This window comes from Orycteropus afer, unplaced genomic scaffold (genome assembly GCF_000298275.1).
Source record: "Orycteropus afer afer isolate SDZICR_OR568_19922 unplaced genomic scaffold, OryAfe1.0 scaffold00007, whole genome shotgun sequence".
NCBI classification, from domain to species: domain Eukaryota; kingdom Metazoa; phylum Chordata; class Mammalia; order Tubulidentata; family Orycteropodidae; genus Orycteropus; species Orycteropus afer.
This window is the reverse complement of record NW_006921594.1, coordinates 2,892,074-2,915,873: the sequence shown is the minus strand read 5'-3', so window position 1 is coordinate 2,915,873 and position 23,800 is coordinate 2,892,074. Positions and strand designations below refer to the sequence as shown.

Here is a 23,800-nt window from a genome sequence, read left to right as displayed (position 1 = left end):
TATATATATATATATATATATATATATATATATATGTCTCTAGAGCATGATCTACCATGGTCATAGCTGGTAAAACCATTCAGACAGAATTTTTTAAAAGTTTATGATAGGAGTTTACAGAAACAAAATTGGAACTTATTTGAAATATATGACCCATTTTCTTGGAAGAACTACCTTCCTCCAAAATGAACATAAAAGTATGTCACAAACAAGGAAATTTATTATGACTTAAGACTTAAGCTTTTTAATGGGAACTCTGGTGGTGTAGTGCCTAAGGTATTTGACTGCTAACCAGAAGGTTGGTGGTTCGAACCCACCAGCCACTCCTCGGAAGGAAGATGGGACAATCTATTTCTGTAGAAATACTGCCTCAGAAACCCAAGGAGCGGTTGCTGTGAGTCGAGTTGACTCGACAGCAGTGAGTTTGTTTTCTTGTTTTGTTTTGTTTTTTGAAGTTTTTTAATAATTTTCAAATTAAAATGTTCTCTTATATTCTTTTAGCTTTCTTTTGATAGAATTATCCACTCTCCCTATTCTTATGTTTCCACTTTCCATAAGATATATGACAGATAAAATGCATGGGTTGGAGGACATTTTGGAAAAGGAAGTAAATCTAAAAACATATCTACATTAATGAGGAAATTTTCTGTTTAAAACAAAAAAAAAATAAAATCACTAAAACATATTTCCATTAATAAAGGTGAAAAAACATTTGAATAAATATGGATCGAAATACATTTGATCCACTGACCAAAGCTCTTGTTGGTGCCTTATAACTCACTGCCATCGAGTCGATTCTGACTCATAGCAACCCCCATTGGGCTTCCGAGGCTGGTTTCCAAGGCTGTGAATCTTTATGGAAGTAGATCACCCCATCTTCCCTCTGTAGAGCAGCTGGTGGGTTTGAATCACTGACCTTCCTTTAGCAGCCACATGCCTCATCTGCTGCGCCACCATGTGAATCCAAGTCGTTATTGTGGTTTTCACTGTTTCAGTGGGTTAAGTGTGAAAAGTGCTATAGTGTGTTGCATGTATCCTTAAGTGGTCGGTTATAACTTGGAGGGAAAATCTCCTTTGGAGCTTTTACATGCTGAAATTGCATTGCTGAGTTGAAATTTAAATGTCTATTTTTTATTGCAGAGTAGAGTCTGCAAAAATGCCTGTAAATCCTATTAATTTTATATGCAAAAACTAACTTATAAATAAATTAAATGGCTAAATATTAAGAATGTGTTGGGTTAGTTATTGCGAAAATGTAAATAAGATAGAGTGATACAGACTAAATTATATCATAATTTAAATTGTGGAGGAATTTTTTAATATACTAGATAGCATAATATTGTTGTTGTTGTTGTTGTTATGTGCCGTCGAGTCAGCCCTGACTCATAGCGACCCCTCCTTGGGTTTCTGAGGCAGTTATCACTACGGAAGTAGGATTGCCCAACCTTCCTTCCGAGGAGTGGCTGATGGGTTTGAACCGCCAGCCTCCTGGTGAGCAGTCAAGTGCCTTAGCCGCTATGCTTGTTGTTGTTGTTATGTGCCGTCGAGTCGGTCCCGACTCATAGCGACCCCTCCTGGGGTTTCCGAGGCAGTATCACTACAGAAGTAGGATTGCCCAACCTTCCTTCCGAGGAGTGGCTGGTGGGTTTGAACCGCCAGCCTCCTGGTGAGCAGTCAAGTGCCTTAGCCGCTATGCTTGTTGTTGTTGTTATGTGCCGTCGAGTCGGTCCCGACTCATAGCGACCCCTCCTGGGGTTTCCGAGGCAGTATCACTACAGAAGTAGGATTGCCCAACCTTCCTTCCGAGGAGCGGCTAGTGGGTTTGAACCGCCAGCCTTCTGGTTAGCAGTCAAGTGCTTTAGCCACTATGCTACCAGAGCTCCATAATATTAAATGTATTTAATTCCATTTACATCATGAATCTAAAAAAAAAAAAAAAAGGGAAAAGCTGTATTTGGCAATTCTGTAATCTTGAGAGGAAGACTAAGAATCAGAATGTTCACTTTGCCACTTGAAAATTTTGTGAAGAAAACTGAGAAATGATTGTTTTTGTAATAGAATTTAAAATTTAAAAATGTAGCCTTAAAATTTTTAATAGTAAAATTGCAATAGGAACTTTTTGATATCGGATGAATTCCTGTATCCCAGAAGTTCCTTTATTGGAGTCTCTGGTCTCTGTCTCAGCTTCAGCCAAATACCCATTTCACTCTCCACAATTTGATATTTGGATAAAATATGTATGAGGTTCAACTCTTATTAGACATACATTTGAAAGATGGACATTGTACCTGTGGGTGCAATTACGCCTCATATAAAATGTAAGGCGTCTTCATAGAGCAGCAGTTAAGCTCGTGGCTGCTGAGTGAAAGATTGGTACTTAGAACCCACCCTGTGGCCCCATAGGAGGAAGACTGAGTGATAGGCTCCCCTTACGATTACAGCCTAGAAAGCCCTATGGGACAGTTCTACTCAGTCACGTGGGGTTGGTATTCATGTTTTGTATAAGTAACCCCAGAAAATAAACATAGTACCATCAAATAAATTCATAAAAAATCACAAGAGCATTACTTTGCATCATAATATATAAAAGATTATTGGACACAGAAAATGAAAGAATATTGAAAGAAGATTTCATTTTTTGAGTTTAAAAGCTGATATTGTATCTTTTACTAATAAGTAAAACAACCAAAATTATGAAACATAGTGAACCACAAGAATATATAATTAGATAAGTGTTATCAAATCTTAATTACGTCTCAGCACAGTGCTTGGCACCTAGTAGTTAACTCTACAAATTCTGAAAGCAGAATTAAAGAATTCTTCCTAAATTGCTTTATCCATGGTATTACGTGCAATTTGATTAGGAATTTATATTTTAGTCACTCAGCTCCTGTACGACAAATCTTTTAATGCTCATCTGTAGTACTGGAAATGAACAAGAACAAGCCTAAGTCATCACCCAGATCATGGAATTTAAAATGGTATAATTACAAAGTTTAGGCAAGTAAGCGTTGTATAAAACCAAAATCAAACTCACTGCCATCGAATAGATTCCAACTCATAGTGACCCCTTTTGGGTTTCTGAGGCAGTAAATTTTATGGAATTAGATTGCCCAGTCTTCCTTCCACAGAGTGGCTGGTGGTTTTGAACCACTTACTTTCTGGTAAGCCATCAAATGCCTTAGGCACTACACCACCAGAGCTTCTTAAACATTGTATGCCAAAAACCAAACCAAACTCACTGCCGTCGATTCAATTCTGACTCATAGCAACCCTTTCTTGGGTTGCCAAAGCAGTATCTCTACGGAACTAGATTGTCCAGTCTTCCTTCCGAGGAGTGACTGGTGTATTTGAACCAGCAGCCTTGAAGGGAAATGGCAATCTTCACTTGAGATTTTAAGATGACCGTTGTTCTATCATGGCTTATCCACTGAATCCTAGATTATATTTGCCAGTACATTAATGTTCTGGCTGATTCAATAACTCATTCAAAAAATAGTCATTGAGTTCCACTTACAGCAGGCACTCTTATAGTCACCAGGGATATAGCAGTGAACTAAACACACAAAAATCTCATCTCTGCTGTCATAAAATTTCCATTTTAGTATAGAAGACAGGCAAAAAACAAGGAATAACATTTTAAGGAGCTCTGGTGGTATAGTGGTTAAAATGTTTGGCTGCTAACTAAAAGATCAGTGGTTCAAACCCACCAACTGCTCCACAGGAGAGCTTCTGTAAAGATTTATAGCCTTGGAAACCCTATGAGGGGTCACTATGAGTTGGAGTCCACTCGATGGCAGTGGGTTTGGTTTTGTTTTATTTTTAAGAACATTTTGATCAAGGAGCCAATAGATGAAACAAAACTTCAAATTCATATGGAAACCTCATTTATTGGCTTCATTTAGACTGGCAGAACCCCTGAATCTAACGAAATAATCCCTAAACCTTGAACTGAAACTATATCGTGAAGCCATCATTAAACTAAACAACAGTTTAGCCCAGTTAATGAAGATAGTTTGCTTTGAGCGTAATGCTCTTGCAGAGAATTATCTCCATGAGTGTAAACTGACAACAGTTCATCTAAAGCATGGATGGGAACTTCAAGGGGCAGAGAACCTAAACTGATGAAACGATATGGATAGAAATAGAATGCTGACACGATATGAAGTATGGAACCAATGCGATTGAACTATTCATGTAGAAATTATGAATGGATATGTGTTTGGTTGTGTGTATTGCCACCAAAAGTAAGTAAAATATTATTTGGGGAAAAAAAGAAGGAAAATGTATAGTGGGGATTGCTAATGAGAAAAATAAAAACAAGGATAGGAAAAAGAAAGCAGTGTTAATAAATGAGGAGCCACTGTACTTTTAGACAGGTTGGCCAGGAAAGGCATTGGGAAAAGGGGGTATGTGAGTAATCACTGGAAAATATGAGGGTGCTCTGCTACACGTTAGCTCTAGTGTAGAATTGGAATCCACTCGTTGGCACACAACAAGCTTCTTAAACTTTCTGTGCCTCAGAGCCCTTACAAGTAAAATGGGGATAATAATAGTACTAATGATAATGTCAGCCTCATAGTGATTGTAGGATTAGAAGAATTAACGTGTGTGAAGCACTCAGAACAGTGCCTGGGATATGTTATCAATATCTGTTACCAAATAAGGACAGTGTTAATAAGTATTATATGAGTTTCAAATGAAACAACATGAAGAAGACTGTTAGAGGAATGAGTTGAGGGGAAGGGGAGGCAGGAGGCTATATAAACAGGAACTTAGCTTTGGACATGTAAAATTTCAGAAACCCATTGAAGGTTTCATGGAGATGTCAAATAGGCAGTCCTGTAGCTCAAGGGTTGGGTTTGGGCTGGAGATCAGTCTGTGAATCTGAAGCCTCTTATCTCAGGGATCTCTGATGGTGCAATGGTTAAGCATTTGGCTGCTAACCTAAAGGTTGGTGGTTCAAACCCAGTCAGTGGTGCACAGAAGAAAGACCTAGCAATCTTCTTTAAAGTTTGAAAAACCCTGTGGGGCAGTTCTACTTCATGCCAAGGAGTCACTAGGAGTTGGAATTGACCTGAGGGCACCTGACAACGGCAAGCCTATATCTGTATTCAAAACTGATATAAACTAGTGTACTTGTAAAACGTTTGTTTGGGTTTTTTCCAAATACATTTGGAAAACACTGACTTAAAGAAAAGATTTTAAGTTTTTTGTTTCTAGGCATCTCAGAGCCTTTTTATATGCAAACATGACCAGACTTCATCTCACCTACTTTGGTCATGTTGTCAGAAGGGACCAGTCCCTGGAGAAGGCTATCATGCTTGGTAGAGAGTCAGTGAGAGAGAGGAAGACCCTGAGTGAGATGGACTGACACAGTGGCTGAACAGTGGGCTCAAGCCGAGCAAGGATTGTGAGGATGGGGCAGGGCCAGGCAGGGTTTCGTTATTCATAGGGTGGCTATGAGTTGGAGCTGACTCGATGGCATCTACAACATGAATCATGAATCTCCAAGTCTCAGACCACAGACTCTGAGAATATGAGCTTTCTAAAGAGTACTCTTCCATAAGACACAGCTTAGGAAACACTGAACTTGTACTCTCTGACAAAATAACCTAAATTAATTCTTATACCATCAAACCTTCTACGTTCATAAAACTCAAAATTATACAAAATTGGTTGGCAAGTTGTTTCATATTCATCTATAGCATTTGTACCCACAGAAAAGTTTGTCCCAAGAGCAAGGTAATCCTTTACTTTAAAAATTTTCCCCAAGAATTGTCTGTACATTAGAATCACCTGTGGAGCTTCAAAAACTAATTCCTGTCTCTTACTCCTCGTAACTGTGAATTAATTGGTCTGGATGGTGGCTTGGATTTTGAGAGTTCTAAAATATCTTCAGGTGATTAGAATATGCAGGTGCTTTTTGGAACCACTCTTGCTAAGAGAACTATTCTTTTAACATCTTTTATTCTCTACCCTCTGTAATTTGTAAAAAGCCATGGCCTCCCTCTTGTACTTAAGAATCATTATTTGGCTAGGGAAGAAGTTATTAATTCATAAGATATGTATTGACAGCCTACTAAGTGCCTAACAATTTGTTATCATATCAATGTGATAACACAGTAATATCACTAATTTCAATGGAAGTGGATAGTGTAATGGAAATCTACCTTTAAAAGGTAAGTGGAACTTAGGTTAATTAAATTATTAATAAAAACCCAAAACTGAATTATTGATAATGTCTTTGACTAGTATTGTCTCTAAACACATCTAAGAGTCTTTAGCCAAGAACTCAGTGTACATTAGAACCACCTAGTACCACTTACAATTCTTTGGACTTTGCCCTTGAAGAACCATAGAGACCCTAAATGGTGCATACAGTTAGGACTCTTGGCTGCTAACTGAAATGGTGGCAGTTAAAGCCATTGAAAACCATATGACGCACATGGGATCACTGGAAGTCAAAACTGACTGTACGGCACCTGTTTGGTTTGTTTTGAAGAGCCTTAGAACTTTCAGGTGTGAACCAAGGTGTCTTCAAGAACTGTATGGATCAGTTATAGTCAATTAAACCGACAAATATTTATTGAGCACATACTAGGTAATGCTCTAGACATTGGGGAATCCCCACTTGTATAAAGCTTAAATTTTAGAATAGGGAGACTGATGATAATAAGTAAAACAAGCAATGATATGATTTTGAAAAGTGCTGAATGCTCTAAAATAAAAAAATAAAGTAGGAGGAAATGATGGAAAGCAGGGTGAGGACACCCTGCAATAGTAGAGTGTGGGTAAAAGGCCTCTCAGAAGTGGTGATCTTTGAACCATCTTAGTGAGGGGAGGCCCTGCAAAGATCTATAGTAAGAGTGGCCTACACTGTGGGACAGCCAGAACAAAGGCTAGAAAGAGGAAGTGTTTGATTCATTTGAGAAGTTCAGAAAGTTAGCATAGCAGAATGATATGTAGGAAGAGACAGAGAGAGAGTTGTAGAAGATGATACCAGAGAGATAGGAAGAGTGAGATAATAAATGCAGCACTTCATAGATCGCAGTAAGATTGTATTGGTTTTGTTTTTCTTGTTGTTTGTTTGTTTTCCTAAGTGTTCTGAAAAGCCATTAGAGGTTTTTTCTGGGAAATGACATGACCTTATTTACATTTAAGGAGATAATATTTGGCTGCTACATGAAGCCTAAATTATATGAAGCCCAAGCCCACTGCCATTGAGTCGATTCTGACTCACAGTGACCATTATTGGGTTTCCAAGGAGGTAAATCTTTAAGGAAATACATTGCTCCATCTTACTTCCACAGAGTGGGTGGTGGGATTGAACAGCCAGCCTTCCAGTTTGCAGTCAAAACACCTTAGGCACTGTACCACCAGAGCTCCTTCAATTATATGAAGGCCAGGTGGAAATAGGAAGACCTTCAAGAGTCTGTAGCAGTGGTCCAGGCAAGAACTGATGGAGCAGAGGCAGCTAGTGAGATCATGAAAGTTCTGATGTGTAAAATACGCTGATGCTTTTACAAAAGTGGATTTGCTCATGGAGCATTGCTTTTAGAACTCTTAGTGTATACAGACAAGTAATCGAAAAGGTAGAGTTAGAAAAGTTTCAGAGTTCTATGTTAAAGCCAGAATGAAAGCAATAACTAATGATCTTATGTAAAAACTTGCCTACACGCACGTACTGATGATGATCAAAGAGCAGCACTCTGTCTGGAGCACACCTCAACATAAAACAGAAATCCTCCAACTGGACCCCGATAAGCAACATCATAATAAATGGAGGAAAGACTGAAGTTGTCAAGGATTTCATTTTACTTGGATCCACAATCAACGCCCATGGATGCAGCAGTCAAGGAATCAAATGAAATATTACATTGGGTAAATTTGGTGCAAAAGACTTCTTTAAAGTGTTAAAGAACAAAGATGTCACTCTGAGGATTAAGGTGCACTTGGCCAAAACAGTGGTATTTTCCGGGGTTCAAATAATTTCATTCCAGTTTGACCCCCTGCTGAGAATTTGCATTTCCACCCCAGATATACAGAATAAGAGTACACATTAAGAATCACCTGGGGATCTTGTTGAAATATAGATTCTAATTCGGTATATCTGGGGTGAATACGCAAATTCTCAGCAGGAGGCCAAACCGTAGTGAACAAGTTTGAAGCCTTGGTATTTTCAAATGCCTTGTGTGCATGCAAAAGCTGGGCAATGAATAAGGAAAAGTGACTAAGAATTGATAGATTTGAATTATGGTGTTGGTGAAGAATACTGATTATACCATGGACTTCTGGAAGAACGGACAAATCTGTATTGGAAGAAGTACAGCCAGAATTGTCCTTAGAAGCAAGGATGGCCAGATTTTGTCTTACATACCTGGGACATGTTATCAGGAGATACCAGTCCCTGAAGAAGAGACCATGCTTGGTCACGTAGAGGGTTAGTGAAAAAGGAAGCTCCTCGATGGGATGGATTGACGCAATGGCTGCAACAGTGGGCTCAAGTATGGCAATGGTTGTGAGGATGGCATGGTGCAGGACTGGGCAGTGTTTCATTCTGTTGTACGTAGGGTCACTATGAGTTTGAAATGACTTGGCGGCACCTAACAAAAATAACAATGTAAAAATTGTTGCCAATGTAACAGAAAATATGATCTTTTATAGGAAAAATATTTTTAATAACTTTAGAAACCTTAATTATCCTGCATTTTCTTTAGACTCATGCTGTGACTTAAAATCTTGAGAAGCCAAAATCAACAAAATGAGAGCTTTCAATACAACTATCTTTATGAAATTGTTAGGAGCATAGCAATTTCAGGTTTCCTCTGTAATTAATCAGTTGGGTTTGGGTTTGGGTTTTTATGTTTGTCACAATTCAGGTTCTCCGTGGCTATGGGCTGCTTATCATTACATCTAGTTCAATGATTTTTCCACTTGCAGGGGAGGGGTGGAGTGCTCACTCCCTTTGCCATCATATTCTGTTACCTTGTCCCTTCACTCCTTCATCCTCTGCCTCTTCCACCCTACTCCACCCTCCATTGCCTCTTGATTGAACAATGTCACTATACCATCTGATGCAGATCTGTGTTTGGGCTAGGGGCGCCATTCAAGGAACACTTCCATCCTTATATTACATGTTTTAGAAGAACAAAATAATAAAGAGAGTAGATTTTGGAGCCACGGGGTCTTATGTTTGATTTCTGTTGATCTGTTATTAGCTGAGTGACTTGGAACAATATAGTTAATCTTTCTGTACTCAGTGTCCTCATCTTTAAAATCTAATAATTCCTAGCCTCAGGTAAGGTTAACTGAGGCTATGAATGTAAAGAAACTAGTAAAGCCCTAAGAATATAGTAAATGATAAATAAATACTTATAACTACATTTTCCTCTGTATCTTTATTCAGCAGTTTTTCTATTTCTTAATATCATATTTTAAGAGCAAAGGGACTTGAGTCTGATGGCCTAGATTCAAATCACAGCTTACCACATATAACCTTTGTGACCTTGGAAATGTTATTGAACTTCTCTCCCCCTTTGTTTCCTTACCCATAAATTGGGCAAAATAAAAATACAAACTCCCTAGGATTATAGTGAAAATTAAATGACATAAAGGATATAGGAAGGCATGGTACTTGGCACATATAAGTACTATTTTGTAAATACTGTAAAAGTAATCTCAATAGCTTATTTCAGAAGTACAGCCTAAAAATTAAAGGATTATGCCTTATTTGTCTATTTTCATTCTCACATAAATCATGCAAATTTGCAAAATTTTAACTAGGAAATTATTTAAAGTGAGTTGTCAATTCCAGTATCAGTCATAAAATGAAGGAGGGATTTGAATATTATCTGCTTAACTGACTCATGTAGGATCTCTGGTAGTACAGTGCCTAAGGCATTTGACTGCTCACCAGAAGGCTAGTGCCTCAAACACTACCAGGTGCTCGGCAGAAGGAAGATAGGGCAATCTACTTTTGTGAAGATTTACTACCTTGGAGACCCAGTGGGGTCTCTGTGAAGGTAAGCATATTGAATTATTCAGAACCCCAGAATGACAGTCACTTACTCAGTTTGCTTTTCTGACGTCAAAATAATTAGATAATTTTCAAACCTCTTTTTAGTTTTGAGTTGGCTGTTTACTATTTTGATGACATCTTCATTTTCCTTTCTTAAAAACTTCATATGCTTGGCAATATAACTTGCTGTTTTTTACTTCTATTAATATTTAATATTATTCTCAACACAATTCTTAAACTAGTCGTCTTTAACAAATAACTGGTTATTCAAAAGAAAAGCTATGGTTCTTAGATATAAAAAAATATATATATCTCCCTGGATTGGTTTCTGGATTTGAAGGACTAGAACCATTGTCTTGAGGGACAGCTCAGTCAGTGGGGATAATATAGTTCATCCTAATGTGTTAAATCGTGTCTGGGTCTTAAAAGCTTGGAAGCAACCTTCAAAGAAACTATTGATCTCTACTCATCTAGAGCAAAAGAGAATGAAGGCAACCAAAGACTCAAAGAAGACACCAGTCTAAAGGACAAATAGTCTACATGAACCATGGCCTCATCTACCTGAGACCAAGATCTTCATGGTCCCCCCTACCACTACTGACAGTTCTATTCAGGGCCATGATAGACGGACCCTGGAAAAATGCAAAAGGGAAGAATGTGGAACAGAATTTCAAATTACTAAATAAGAAAACAAAAAATATACCTAGTGGACTTGTTGAGACTTGAGGACTCTGTGAAGCTATTGAGATACTCTTCAAAACTTGAACTGGAACTAAGGTCACCTTATAGCTAAATATCAAATGGGCTCAAAAAATAATGAAAATCACCCATAAATAGAGTGCTTCTTTTAAAAAAATTACCTATATATGCAAACAGTCACTAATTACTTTAAAACAAAGATGAGAATGTAAGGGGTAGGGAAACTAGATTAATGGAAATGGAATAACAAGAATGGAAATAATGAGAATGTTCATGCATTGTGACTAATGTAACCAGTGTCACTGATGAACTTGTGTAGAATTGTTGAATAGGAACCTAAACTGCTGTGTACCTTCACCAAAAACACAATAAAATATTCAAAATAAAAAAAGCTATTTCCATAGTGATACTGCCTCGGAAACCCAAGGAGGGGTCACTCTGAGTCAGGTCTGACTCGACGGCACATAACAACAACAACAATAGACTGCTAACCAGAAGGCTGGCAGTTCAAACCCACCACCCACTCCTCGAAAGGAAGGTTGGGCAATCTACTTCCATAGTGATATTGCCTTGGAAACCCAAGGAGGTATCGCTATGAGTCAGACTCGACTCGATGGCAATGTATCCTGTCTCTCTGTCTCATACATAGTACTGATGAAGTAAAAGTGATTTTTTTAATTGTATATTAATGATGATGGTGACATCACTATTTTTGTTTGTATTAATTCATGAATAGCACTGAACTTGATATATAAACTTTACCATTTTGTATTAGTGGGACTTTCTCTCATTTTATAGCTGGCTTAAGTCCTGCTGAGATCCAACAGTTATGGAAAGAAGTGACTGGAGTTCACAGTATGGAAGACAATGGCATTAAACATGGAGGGCTAGACCTCACTACTAACAATTCCTCTTCGACTACCTCCTCCACCACTTCCAAAGCATCACCACCGATCACTCATCATTCCATAGTGAATGGACAGGCTTCAGTTCTAAATGCAAGGCGAGACAGGTAAATTTCATGAGATTCTTTCTGTGTTTATCTATTACCAAATTTTACTTTCACCATTGATTTAAAAAAATAAATGCTCTGTATTGAAGGGCAAAATATGTAAAACAACAAATTAACTTTTAGGTTATCTATTTTATATGTTCCTTTTTATTATATAGTGACTTTCACATGCCAGCTCTGTGATGGGATCAGTTGGGAGATTGTCTAAAGAAATTTATTTTGTAATAAGTGTATTTGGGATGATTGTGTAAATAACATTTTATATGACTAAGATGTTGTTTTTCATCTGTTCTGAGAACATTTTACCATTTTTCAAGCTAAGAGCTTGTTCTTTAATTTCAAGTAATTAAAGATACATATATATTCCCTTAATATATATTTCAATCTGTGCTCAGAAGTCAGAGGATGGGTATACATATGTTTACAAACACAGGCATAACACACCAGAAGATAGAATACTTGATTTGCCTTATTTATTGTTATGACATGATGGGATTTATAAATTTATAAAAATAAATTTAAAATGGTATTTTATGAATAAATTTGACCCAGAATCCCTAAAGAAATATTTTTTTTGACTCAGTTACTAACACTGAGTATATTGTGTTAGAGAACTTTTGAACTTAATGTTTTATTTTAGTTGTGTGAAAACTGCCCTCATGAAAGAAGTACCCATGTACTTTTGTCCAATTAGTTGTGTTTACAGGCATACAGCTATCTAATAAAATCCTTTAAGGTGATTTACATAAAGTATATAAGCCAAAATATTGCTCAACATGAAAAATATCTTTTTAAGAGACGAAACATTAATTTAGAATTTGTTAACAGTGGCTTAGGCTCATACAGAATGATAAACTTCCTACGTAACTATAGTGGATTTAGAAATGTTATATAATGTCAATACTGTGTCCGCTTAGCTGCAACAAGTTCTTGTCATAAACAAATAATTTTTCAAAGAAACATATTTAATTTTGGTACAATTTAAAATAGAATGCTATATTTGGTAGTATTTTTTTTTTTTTTTTTGCCTTCATTGGAGTATCATGGAAATTTATTCTTGTTAGCTTTCATTATTATAAAATGGAATGCCTCTGAATTCTTTCATGCTGTTGTTTTAATTGAGATTAATCTGATGATTATATATTTCAGAAGTTGGCTGATTTCTCTAGGATCTCTCTGTCTGATTTAATACTCATTATCAAAAGTCTTTGATAATTGTATAAGGATATAGCTACTGAATACTGTTCCAAAGTGGAATTTTTTATTTAACTTTAACTAGTACAAATATATATTTAGCTCCTACATAAATATTAAACAATTTAAATGATCCTGAAGTCCATATCTTCTTTTAAGAAAACATTCCAAAAATTTTATTGTGACTATGCCATTGTTTTCTTAAAAATATTTTCTTTTCCACTTGAAGAATTATGAATGTGTGTGTGTGTGTATATATACATATTTAGAGCTAAAATGTTACATTAAGGTCATATGGCAGGATTAGCATATGATATTATACAGTCCTCTTAGTTTTTCATCCTTTATTAACAGTCATCTTTGGCTCTATTTCTCCTCTAATTGGAACATCATCTAGCCTTGGCAGTTGAACTATTCAATAGAACAATTAAATTTTTCTGACTGCTCTGAGCTGAATTGACCTGTTTTGACCTGTTTGTCACTGATCGTAACCTGACAGGCGCTAGCAGCCTGCAACGATTATGGCTTTCTGAGATGAATCTGAAGTTGTGTTCGTTTGCTACAGCTCGTCGCATGAGGAGACTGGGGCATCTCACACTCTCTACGGCCATGGAGTTTGCAAATGGCCAGGTTGTGAAAGCATTTGTGAAGATTTTGGACAGTTTTTAAAGTAGGTAGTAGGTTTTATACTTTTTTTGACGGGAAGTGTATGGGATTTGAGGCATGTTGGTTGTAAATAAAAGAAAGATGAAGGAGGAAAGTAAAAGTCCATCATAAGGCTTACTGGAAGTTTTCTATGTGCTTTCAACAAGTGGATGAGGAAAATTGGGCCAAGAAGGTTAACTCTTCCTCCTCATCTTTTCATGAAAATACTTTACAAATCATTCAAGAAATATATTTGAATGAAAGAAAAATGTTAGCAGACTATGGCATAGTGCCTAAGGCTAACCAGAAGTCTGGAGGTTCAAACCCACCAGCCACTCCTCGGAAGGAAGATTGGGCAATCTACTTCTGTAGTGATACTGCCTCAGAAACCCAAGGAGGGGTCGCTATGAGTTGGATCCAACTCCATGGCAATGAGTTTTTTTGTTTATTTGTTTTGGTTTTTATAATAGTACCATTAATCATTGAGAGACATGTTTACACGAAGTATTTTGTTAAAATTTAAAGTTTCTAATAAATGCTAACCAGCAGGCTAGCAGTTCAAACCCACCAGCCTCTCCTCCAAAGGAAGGTTGGGCAATCTACTTCTGTAGTGATACCACCTCAAAAACCCAAGGAGGGGTCACTATGAGTTGGGTCTGACTCGACAGCAAATAACAACAACAATAAAATTTTCAAGTGATATAATAATATAAGTAGTCATAGTAACATAGATAGATAGATAAATAGAGATATAAATATACAGACAGTCCATGGGTTATGAACATCCAAATCACATACAACCCATGGTTACAAACACCCACATAAAGCCTGTTATGTTGAAAATTCAAGGTACATATAACAAATGGTTTGTAATAACAAACAGCTACTACTTTGAGACATGCATTAAAACACTACTGCTATTACTGTATTATCATGTTAAAGATGTTTAGTGTATCTGGAAGTGTGTCTATAATGATTTATATGCATACCAGGGTACATTATATACTATATAGTAAGATAAACTTTTAATTAACTTACATTAGCTACAAACCATAGCTAACCTTTCTGACTTATGCAAATTTGATGTACATACAAATTTGACTTGAAGATAGATTTCAGATTGCAACTTTTCACAATCCAGAAACTACTCGTATGTATGTATGTGTCTGTGTATATACATACATATATACACACATGTTGTTGTTGTCATGTGCCGTCGAGTCAGACCCCATTCATAGTGACCCCTCCTTGGGTTGCTGAGGCAGTATCACTATGGAAGTAGATTGCCCAGTCTTCCTTCCGAGGAGTTGCTGGTGGATTTGAACTGCCAGCCTTCTGGTTATATGGGTATGTGTGTGTATACATAAATATAAAATAAACAGACATATTTTCATGGTAAGTTTTTTTCAGTTGCAGACTTGATAACCTTTATTTTAAACTATTCTATTTTTTAAATAGAATTAAATAATGATTGTTATTAAATATCATCGAGGAGTGATTTTTAATATATGTTTAACAACAAAAATAGAAAGAAATGAAAGTAACTGGTGGCAAACAATTCAATGAATAGTTATATTTCATTCAGGTTGTTACTTTTCACCCTGAGAATCATAAAGAAACAGTATTTGTATAAAACCAATGCTCAGTTTATTTAGCTTAAAATAAAAACTTTATGCATCCTTAATTTCTCTCAACAGTAATATTTTATTACTGTTTTAATGCTTATGGGATTCTTTTTCCAATGAGAATGTGCATCTTTGATGAAACATATTCCATACACAATTCTGGTATACAAGAGATCTAAACAGAGAGCTACAGATAGGTTTATGGAGATGAGTAACTTCACAGGCTGAGGCTCTTATGTTGTCATGGTGCAGCTAACAGGGTGAATGAACTGTTTCATGCTTCATCAACAATTAAGTTAATTAGCTCATTTGAAATTGCACTGCTTTGTTGCCAGAATGTTGGCAGAAACATCAAAAAGATGTGTTTACAAATGGTAGACTACAGGGTATAGAGCAAAAGCACCTTAACAACAAGGCACAAGTACTTGGCATCATAATAACTTTATAACTGAATTACAGTAAGACTTCCACCAAGATTTTTTAACCCTTTCTCGTTTCTGACCAATTAAGAGAAAACTTGCTTCATATACCACTACAGCTCTTTGTGAATGGCCTTAAATGAAAATTTGTACTTCTATGATACCAAAACAGTCGTGAGCTGCCATTTTGTTGGGTGTGAAATTCATTATACTGTTCTAAGCAAAGAGAGTATTACAAATATTAGGTAACTGCTAACATTTTCCTAAGAAAAATAGTACTTAAAAAAATAGAATATAAGGCTATTAATTCTCTAAATAGCTAATTTTATATATTTTTAAATATAATAGCTAGTATTGATATATTTTCCTTATTATTAAGATGATTTAGAGAACTCTTGTTACTATTTATTTAGTATGATAACTTAAGCCATAGAACTTAACTCAGTCATCATGCATTTTATACCTTCAAGTTGTTTTTTCATGAAAAGATAAAAATTTATCTTTAAGAAAATATATACATACTTGCTTCATAGGATTTTCATTATAGCGTATGAAAAAGAGGACATTTATTCATTTTAAGTATTTGCATATTTTTTGTTACTAAAAAAACACATGAATATGAGCCCTCATTTTATCCTCCATGGGCCTTTTTCATTTTCATTCTAGTGTTTTTTGAAAACAGAAGAAATCATAATTAAAAAGCATTTCCTTTCAATTAAATATCAATTTTGATTCCAAAGACTGACCATTTTTCCAACCCATTAACTTTATAGGGATGACAGAACTAATGACAGTAGATTTTAAGGCCTTTATCTTACTCCACTTTTGTTATGATATGCTTGAGATTCTCTGACACAAAGATCTGTGCTAAGTTCTGTTAATAGAACTAGTGCCAGTATACTGTACTGAAATGTAATATTAATTAGACATACTGGTGTTATCTTTTTATTTAAAATATGTCTCAAGTTTGAAGAGGTTATATTTTATTAAATGAGTTAACTTCAGTTATTCAGAAAAAAGTATTTGGGGCATCCGTATGAGAGATGAAATGAACAAGGTATCACCACTTAAACATATTCTAGATTCTCTTTGAATGAAGGCTTTGCTTTTGTTTCATGACAATGGAGAGGATTGAAGACTTAAAAAAAAAAAAAAGTCAAGTCAGTAAGCTCTGAAACATTTTAACTCTCAGTTTTCTTGTTTTTCAATTTCCCTTATTTTTATATCTTTTATTATAAAGATTTGTGAGAAAATATTATTGTGACATTTTTATTTCTAAAATACAGTATAAATTAACTTATAGCTTCAGCTTTAATTTAGTGTCAGATAACTTGTCCATGATGCCATCCATTATTATTCTATGGCTGTTGTTGTTGTTATGTGCCATCGATAGCGACCCTTCCTTGGGTTTCCGAGGCGGTATCATTACGGAAGTAAATTGCCCAACCTTCCTTCCGAGAAGTGGCTGGTGGGTTTGAACCGCAGCTTCTGGTTAGCAGTCAAATGCCTTAGGCGCTATGCTACCAGTGCTCTATAGCCTAAACAAAACCAAACCTAGTACCATGGAGTTGATTCCGGCCCCTGGCAACTATATAGGACAGAGAGGAACTGTCCCATAGGGTTTCCAAGACTGTAAGTCTTTACGGAGTTAGACTGCCCTGTCTTTCTTCTGTGGAGCAGGTACTGAATTTGAACCACTGATCTTTTGATAAGCAGATAAATGCTTTACTCAATGCACCACCAGAGCGCCTTGCTTATATTGCCTATGTATGTTAAATTACAAAGGAGAGTAGGAAATTATGCATCCCGAATTCCCTTTCTCATGTTCCAAATCAAAATAAACTTGTAGAATCCCTGTATTTTCACCCAGTACCAAATGAAAAACCATGAGAGAATAGTTTCTTATTATTTTATAATATATATAAATAAATATATGTGTGTGGATTAATTATTTAATATTCAATTGCAGCGTTATTTGTTTATTGTTGAATTTGAAAATTGAGGCTAAACTAGAAATTGAGGTTTATAACAACAAAGACACAAGCTGAAAAATACAAGATGAAGAAAGAAGTTAAGGAGTCTAAAAAAGTGTTTAGGAAATTTTTTTCATTTTAAAATGGGTGTAACTATGGGGAGGAAGTGGGAAGAGCTGCTGCATTGTGGGAAATTGTAGTCAATGTCATGAGAGAAAGTGTATGTGAACTGCTGTTTGGAAAATGAATTTGCCCTGAAAACTTTCACCCAAATTACAGTAAAAAAAAAAGTGAGTGGTGACAGAAGCTAACCATTTCTAACCACTAACAGAATCTCACTAGATCACCAAGAGTATTTAATACTAGGTCTTTGTTACTTTTTTATAAATGTCAAAGCATAATAACCTAACAAAACTTTAGTATAATTTGTCTGCAAAATTAATTATCATTCCTTTGGACCTAAGTCAGCTTCAGTATATACAGATTGATTTTTACAGCTTAAACCAAAGGTTTACAATACGACATTCCAGTTAGCGGACAAGTGTTCTTGAACTTGCATGAGCACATACGTGCCAGCAAGCAAAACATGGCCAGTGGTGCAAAGTGGCAATACTTGCCTTCAAGAAAGGCAGAATGGCTAATGTCCATAAAAATATTCTATTAAAGATTAATTAGTTGATGAACATAAATGAATTAAGTATATTAGAACGGCTAAATTGTTAAGACTTGATACTGTGTAAAGAATAGTAGGAAAGGTAGTAGAAACAGAATAGTTATTTAAAGGAAATTTGTTGTCTTTTTTCTTGCAGCTAACAACTCTAGAAATTATGCTCTTACTTAGTGTGTATTGTCTATTTCTTTGTCTTTGACTAGGCAGCATGGCTACAAAATTATGACCTCAAGAAGGCATTCTTTGAACTTGTCAGAATGGTGTTTCTTTTGGTGACAGTGCCCGCATCTCTCAAAACTAAGGCATCTCACATAATCAGCTAAATGAATAGTGACAGCTAACATTTTGTATTTAAACTCCTGTCAGTGTTTAAACATAAAAAGCTTGATGCAAAATAAATCAAACACCAGTGATATGCAAGTGAAACATTTTGTTAAAACAGTGCCTGACATACTTCGATTCAAATCTGATCCCTTTTTAGCTTATAAAATGTTATATCTTTAAATGAATTTGAAAAATTCTGGAGGTTAAAATTGAATTGCTGATCTGGAGTGTATAATTGAAGTTACCACATGCATTCATAACCTTAAAAGCTTTGTTAAAGAGAATTGTGCATTAAATAATTGGAATGATCCTTTCCTACTTTTTTTTTTGTCTTCCTGAAATGCTTGCTTAATTGTTTTCCAAAAGAATATGACTGTCTGTTTTTTGTAGTGCACACTACCTACCTAGCTCACAGATTCAATGCAGTTTTGAAAGAACGTCAGTCGACCACATCATTTATTCCATTTTGAAAACAAAAATCAATATACCTATAAAGTGACCCATAAATTAGAACTGGCTCACACAATGTTTGTTCAGTGCTGCCTTTCTGAAGGCACCTTTTGCATTTTTTCTTCACCTCTCTGTTTGAACTGCAGTCTCGGTAAGAGGCTCATTAGGGGACATTAGGGACTGGAGCTAACCAGAATTCCAGAGCTTGCTTTGCTCTTATTAATGCATAGTAGAGTAGAATGCATTTAAATATTTCATAGGCATTCAGTAATTTGTGTGTAATCGCCTTGTTAGCAGACCAGTAGAAGTAGAACAGGCCTGTGAAATGGTGTTAGTGATTGCATGGGTAATTTACAGACCTTTGCCATCAGGAGGAGTATTATTGTTGGCTAGTTTGAAGCTGTGAAATAGAACTAGCAATAAGTAAAAAAAGAAACTTAATAAAGGTTTTGTAACAAGCATCTTCAGGGATAACAACCCCACTTGGTCCTTTTGAAGCAGCTATAATTTATGACATAGGCAATATATCAAGTGCATAAGATAGTATTATGGAGCATTCATATGAAAAGGGTATTTGCAACATTAGTTCCAACTTCCTGCGAGGGACATGATTAAATGATTAATGAAATGTCCCTTTGCATATGCATTTTGAAACAGCAATTAGGCACTGACTGAGAAAATCCACCAATCCTCTCATTTTTCAGTATTATCTCATTCTTGATTTATAAATCATAGAGAATTTTTGAACAGCAATATGTAGTACCTGAGATAGTTGTAAAAACATAAAAGAGAATAATTTGGGCACAAAATAGTCATAAATACGTAAATTCATAATTTAATGTTAAAACTGAGCCTATTTATTTAGTCTTATTGCATTGTATTTATATCCGACACTATTTCTGTACTTTGATTGGCATAATTAAGTAGGGGGAATGAATAGGCACTATTATTTTACATATCACTGGTAAACAATAGCGAGAAAAGGAGAAGGGAGATGTGGCAGAGGTATGTATGTGTTTTTCAAGTTCTCAGTAATCCACTGGAGGCTGTTCTATAAATGATCATTGAAGGGCTGCAAGCTAGCCTATAATTACAGGAAAGAAAGTGGCAGCTCTGGCATTTCATAACTATGTGTCCTCGAAAAGTGCTTTGTGAGTTTGTCACCAATGATAATTTAGATAGAGCCTCATTACTGAACATCACAACACTTTAAAAACCTTTCGCCTTCATACAGGAGAATAAAGGACTATTTTAATGGCAAGGTTCTTTTGTGTTCCACTGAAAAATTCAATCAAGACAAAACCTCATTGACTATTATTGTAGTCTACAGTCTCTATTCTAATAAAAGCTGCATAGATAAAATGAATAGGTCTCTAAGACCCAAGTATATAATGCAAACATTTTGTCCTTTTTCTAGTTCTTTAAATATAGGATAGTGATTATAACTAAGAAGTAAACAAGTAAAAAAAAAAAAAAAAAAAACAAACCTTTTTTTAAAAAGTGAATTTACACCAAAAAGAAATAATTAGCATGTTTTATGGAATATACCTTCTCTTGTGAAGCAGTACATCCCACGTCTCCCATTTGCGCCACTTACACCATGATCTTTGTGTGTTGCTGAACCATTTTTAAAAATATGCATTCTTTACTGGTTGTGGAATAAACATATGTTTGTCCTCAAGTGTTCATAGTGAAAAGACCTAAGAAAAGGAGAGCAGTATTAAACCTTAAGGATACAACTAACTATTGTTTTGCACTGATAGACGATTGTCTCCTTTCCCATTAAAAATTCAGGGGGAAAAGCCTGAAAAACAAATTTTAAATGTTCTTCTGTTAATTAGGAATTAGTGACAGTTTACAGGTCTACACACTATAAACACGCTTCTTGTTTTCCTGTAACATTCTATGCCTCCTTTCCAGAAAACAGTGTTGTGGTTAGGTTCATAACAGGACTGACTGGAGCTAAGCTTAGAGCAGACAGGTATACAGGGGACTGGGCCTCCTGCACTCTCACCGCACACCTCAAGCTTCACCTGGTAACACCTTGCTATTTTAGTCCATCAGTCCTTCTCAGCAGAAACTGACAGTTGTGCGGAGATTCATGGAGGTTTTGTTGTTCTGATCAGAGAGGAGGTATTGAAACAAACTGGTTTAATGTTTTGAGATAGGGGGCAGAGTGGAACAAAGGAGACGGATTGTTGAACCTAGATCCATGAACAAATCAGCCTAGTTGTCTGTAATTTTTTGCAGGAACATTTTGATTCTTCTTCATGTGTGTCACATATATGTCTGTCTATATTTTTTCAACTTCATTATTAACCTCAAGATACATAGGTAAATGATTTGAACAGGTACAAAATAATACGTCTGTTGAGTTCAGTATAGCCAGGGCTATGCTAAACATTGGGGACTATTTACATCATTTCAAATGATACTTGCACCCACATTGGTAAATATATAGACTCTTATTTTGAAAATATTTGTTCAATATTTCACTTAACTTACATGCACTGATGGGAGCATCTTTCAAATTGCTGCCTCACTTTGCCCATTGGTGCAATGGACATACCAAAACATATTGAATTACTTGAAGATTGCATCTTTTAATTTGGGGAGAGAGAAAATAAATTATATATTACAAATTACAAAGAATAAATGATTAAAAGTTATTGTGTTAGCTAGAGATTCTGCCCTGCTAAATTATTTTTGCTGTAGTAACATCCCATTCACAAAAGAGACAGATCTCTTTAAACAGTATGTAGAAATAATAATAGACTAGTATATATTCAAGATTGAAGGAAAATAATTAGAATGACCTATCTTTCAGCATTTTGTATAAGCTTTGGAGAGATGTTTCACAAATAAGACATTAGTCACAAAATAGATTTTGATGATCAGAATCTTCAGTGCAGTTTATTCATTAGTAACAGCAAGTGATCATCCTTCCTAAGTACTGACAACTCCATTGGATGGTAGTTTGCCATCTTCACGTAATTCACATGCCAGTGAAATAAGGTATCACACACTAAATCACATTGTAGGGACCACAAACTGTTTTAACAGAAATGGAATAGAGAATTGCCTTTGTTCTCTTCAGAATTACTTTTGGTTCATATGTTTATAAGGTGTCCTTTAAAAGAATGACTTGAGTATATGAAATACATCTAGTGATTTCCACTATTACTCTGTAAATGGCTGGGAGAAAATATTTTGTGTGATAACTGAGAAGTTTAGAGGCAATAACATTTTCTGCCATATGAAGGGTCTGTTTCTATTACGTAAATAATTTACAATAAACATGTAAGGATATTTGGTTTTCCTCTATATGGTTTCAGGCCTCCCTTTTTCTTGCGGAGGTCACTGTGACATTAGTGTAGTGCTGATTAAGTGGCGCTCATACCACTGTGATAGACAATGCTTAGCGTTCTGTTTTGTGTTTTTCTGTTTGTTCAGGCACCTTAACAATGAACATGCATTGGACGACAGAAGCACTGCCCAGTGTCGAGTGCAAATGCAGGTGGTACAGCAGTTAGAAATACAGGTTTGTCAAATGTTCACTTAATGGACCCTCTTCTCAGGTCTCTGGTGTGTTACATTTAGTACCGGGCAGATGCTGCTGCTTTTAACCCATATCTCGTTGTTGTAGTAACACTGTGACTAATAGATCTATGTACAGTTTTAGATTTTTTAAACCACAGCAGTGACTGATAAACTGAGAATGAACTGCTGTTGTCTAACATAGTTATCACTTAGAGTTAAAGAACCTTTAGTCTGCATCATAGGGTGGGTCTATTCCAAAGCAGTTAAATCCAAGCTTTTCCTGATATTGGTTCAACCAATTGGATATGGTCCTGTGAGGAAGACAGTTTCATGAACTGATTTTGATTTTCCGTGGTACTTTCTATGATAGGGAAAAAGGCCTGTCTCTATCATGTATGACTTGTCTGGAATAATACCCTGGCGGGAGGAAGCTACTTCTAGTTTATTTTTAAGCAAAATTGAAATTGCAGAAATTCTTAATATCTGTCTTGAATTGGAGTAATGGCAGATTATTTATAGCATCACAGATGGTAAGACATGGGAGGAATCAAATACCACTGATTCAATTTTTTAAAAGAAATCTTTGTAAAGTTTTAAAACAGAATCTGTTCAAAAATAAACAGAATTCATGAAACTGATGAGAAAGCAGTGATACCACCCAGAGTCTTGTTCTATTCAGAAGTTTTCACTCACCCTTTAAGGCTTCCTCTAATAATTCATCTTAAGGAAGATTTTTTTTTTTTTTTCCTCAAAGTGTTACTTTGTTTTGTTTAATTAAACATTCAATTTTGTTTTCTTCACCCCTTGCTGCATTTTAAATCCTTTTAAATGCATCCTATTGATTTCTTCCAGGAAGCTACTAAAAATGTTTTGACCTGTAACAATCAAAGAACACATAAAAAGCATGGTCACTTTTCTAGTTGAAAAAGCTTTTTGTAAACCTGTTTACCATTTATAAAAGGTAGGCTAGCACATGAGTTCAGCTGATGATGCAGCCTGCAGTGTGACCAATTATGTCTGTTTTTTTTTTCCCTCTTCTGTGTCTGACTGATGGAAAAGTAAGGTCCGTCAGTTGTAATGAGACCCAGTGCAAGTATAGATGGCAACTCTGTGGCAGAGTTCATCGTTTCACACTGCCTGGTCTCTGTCACTCTATTGAATTAGATTGATGATGGCAGATTGCAGGGGGCACTAACTGGACCTCAGTGGGGATGCATGAAGTGTGTAG

The 23,800-nt window shown here is 35.8% G+C and overlaps 1 protein-coding gene across 1 annotated transcript in view; it reads left to right on the top strand.

The window, feature by feature from the left end:
* The window catches only part of FOXP2 (forkhead box P2), a 351,644-nt gene that overhangs the window by 287,574 nt on the left and 40,270 nt on the right, over nt 1–23,800 (top strand). Inside the window, exons 7-9 of the mRNA XM_007944055.1 lie at nt 11,519–11,732; nt 13,492–13,596; nt 22,486–22,573. Coding sequence (XP_007942246.1) covers nt 11,519–11,732; nt 13,492–13,596; nt 22,486–22,573 — 407 coding nt within the window. The remainder of the gene's footprint in view (nt 1–11,518; nt 11,733–13,491; nt 13,597–22,485; nt 22,574–23,800) is intronic.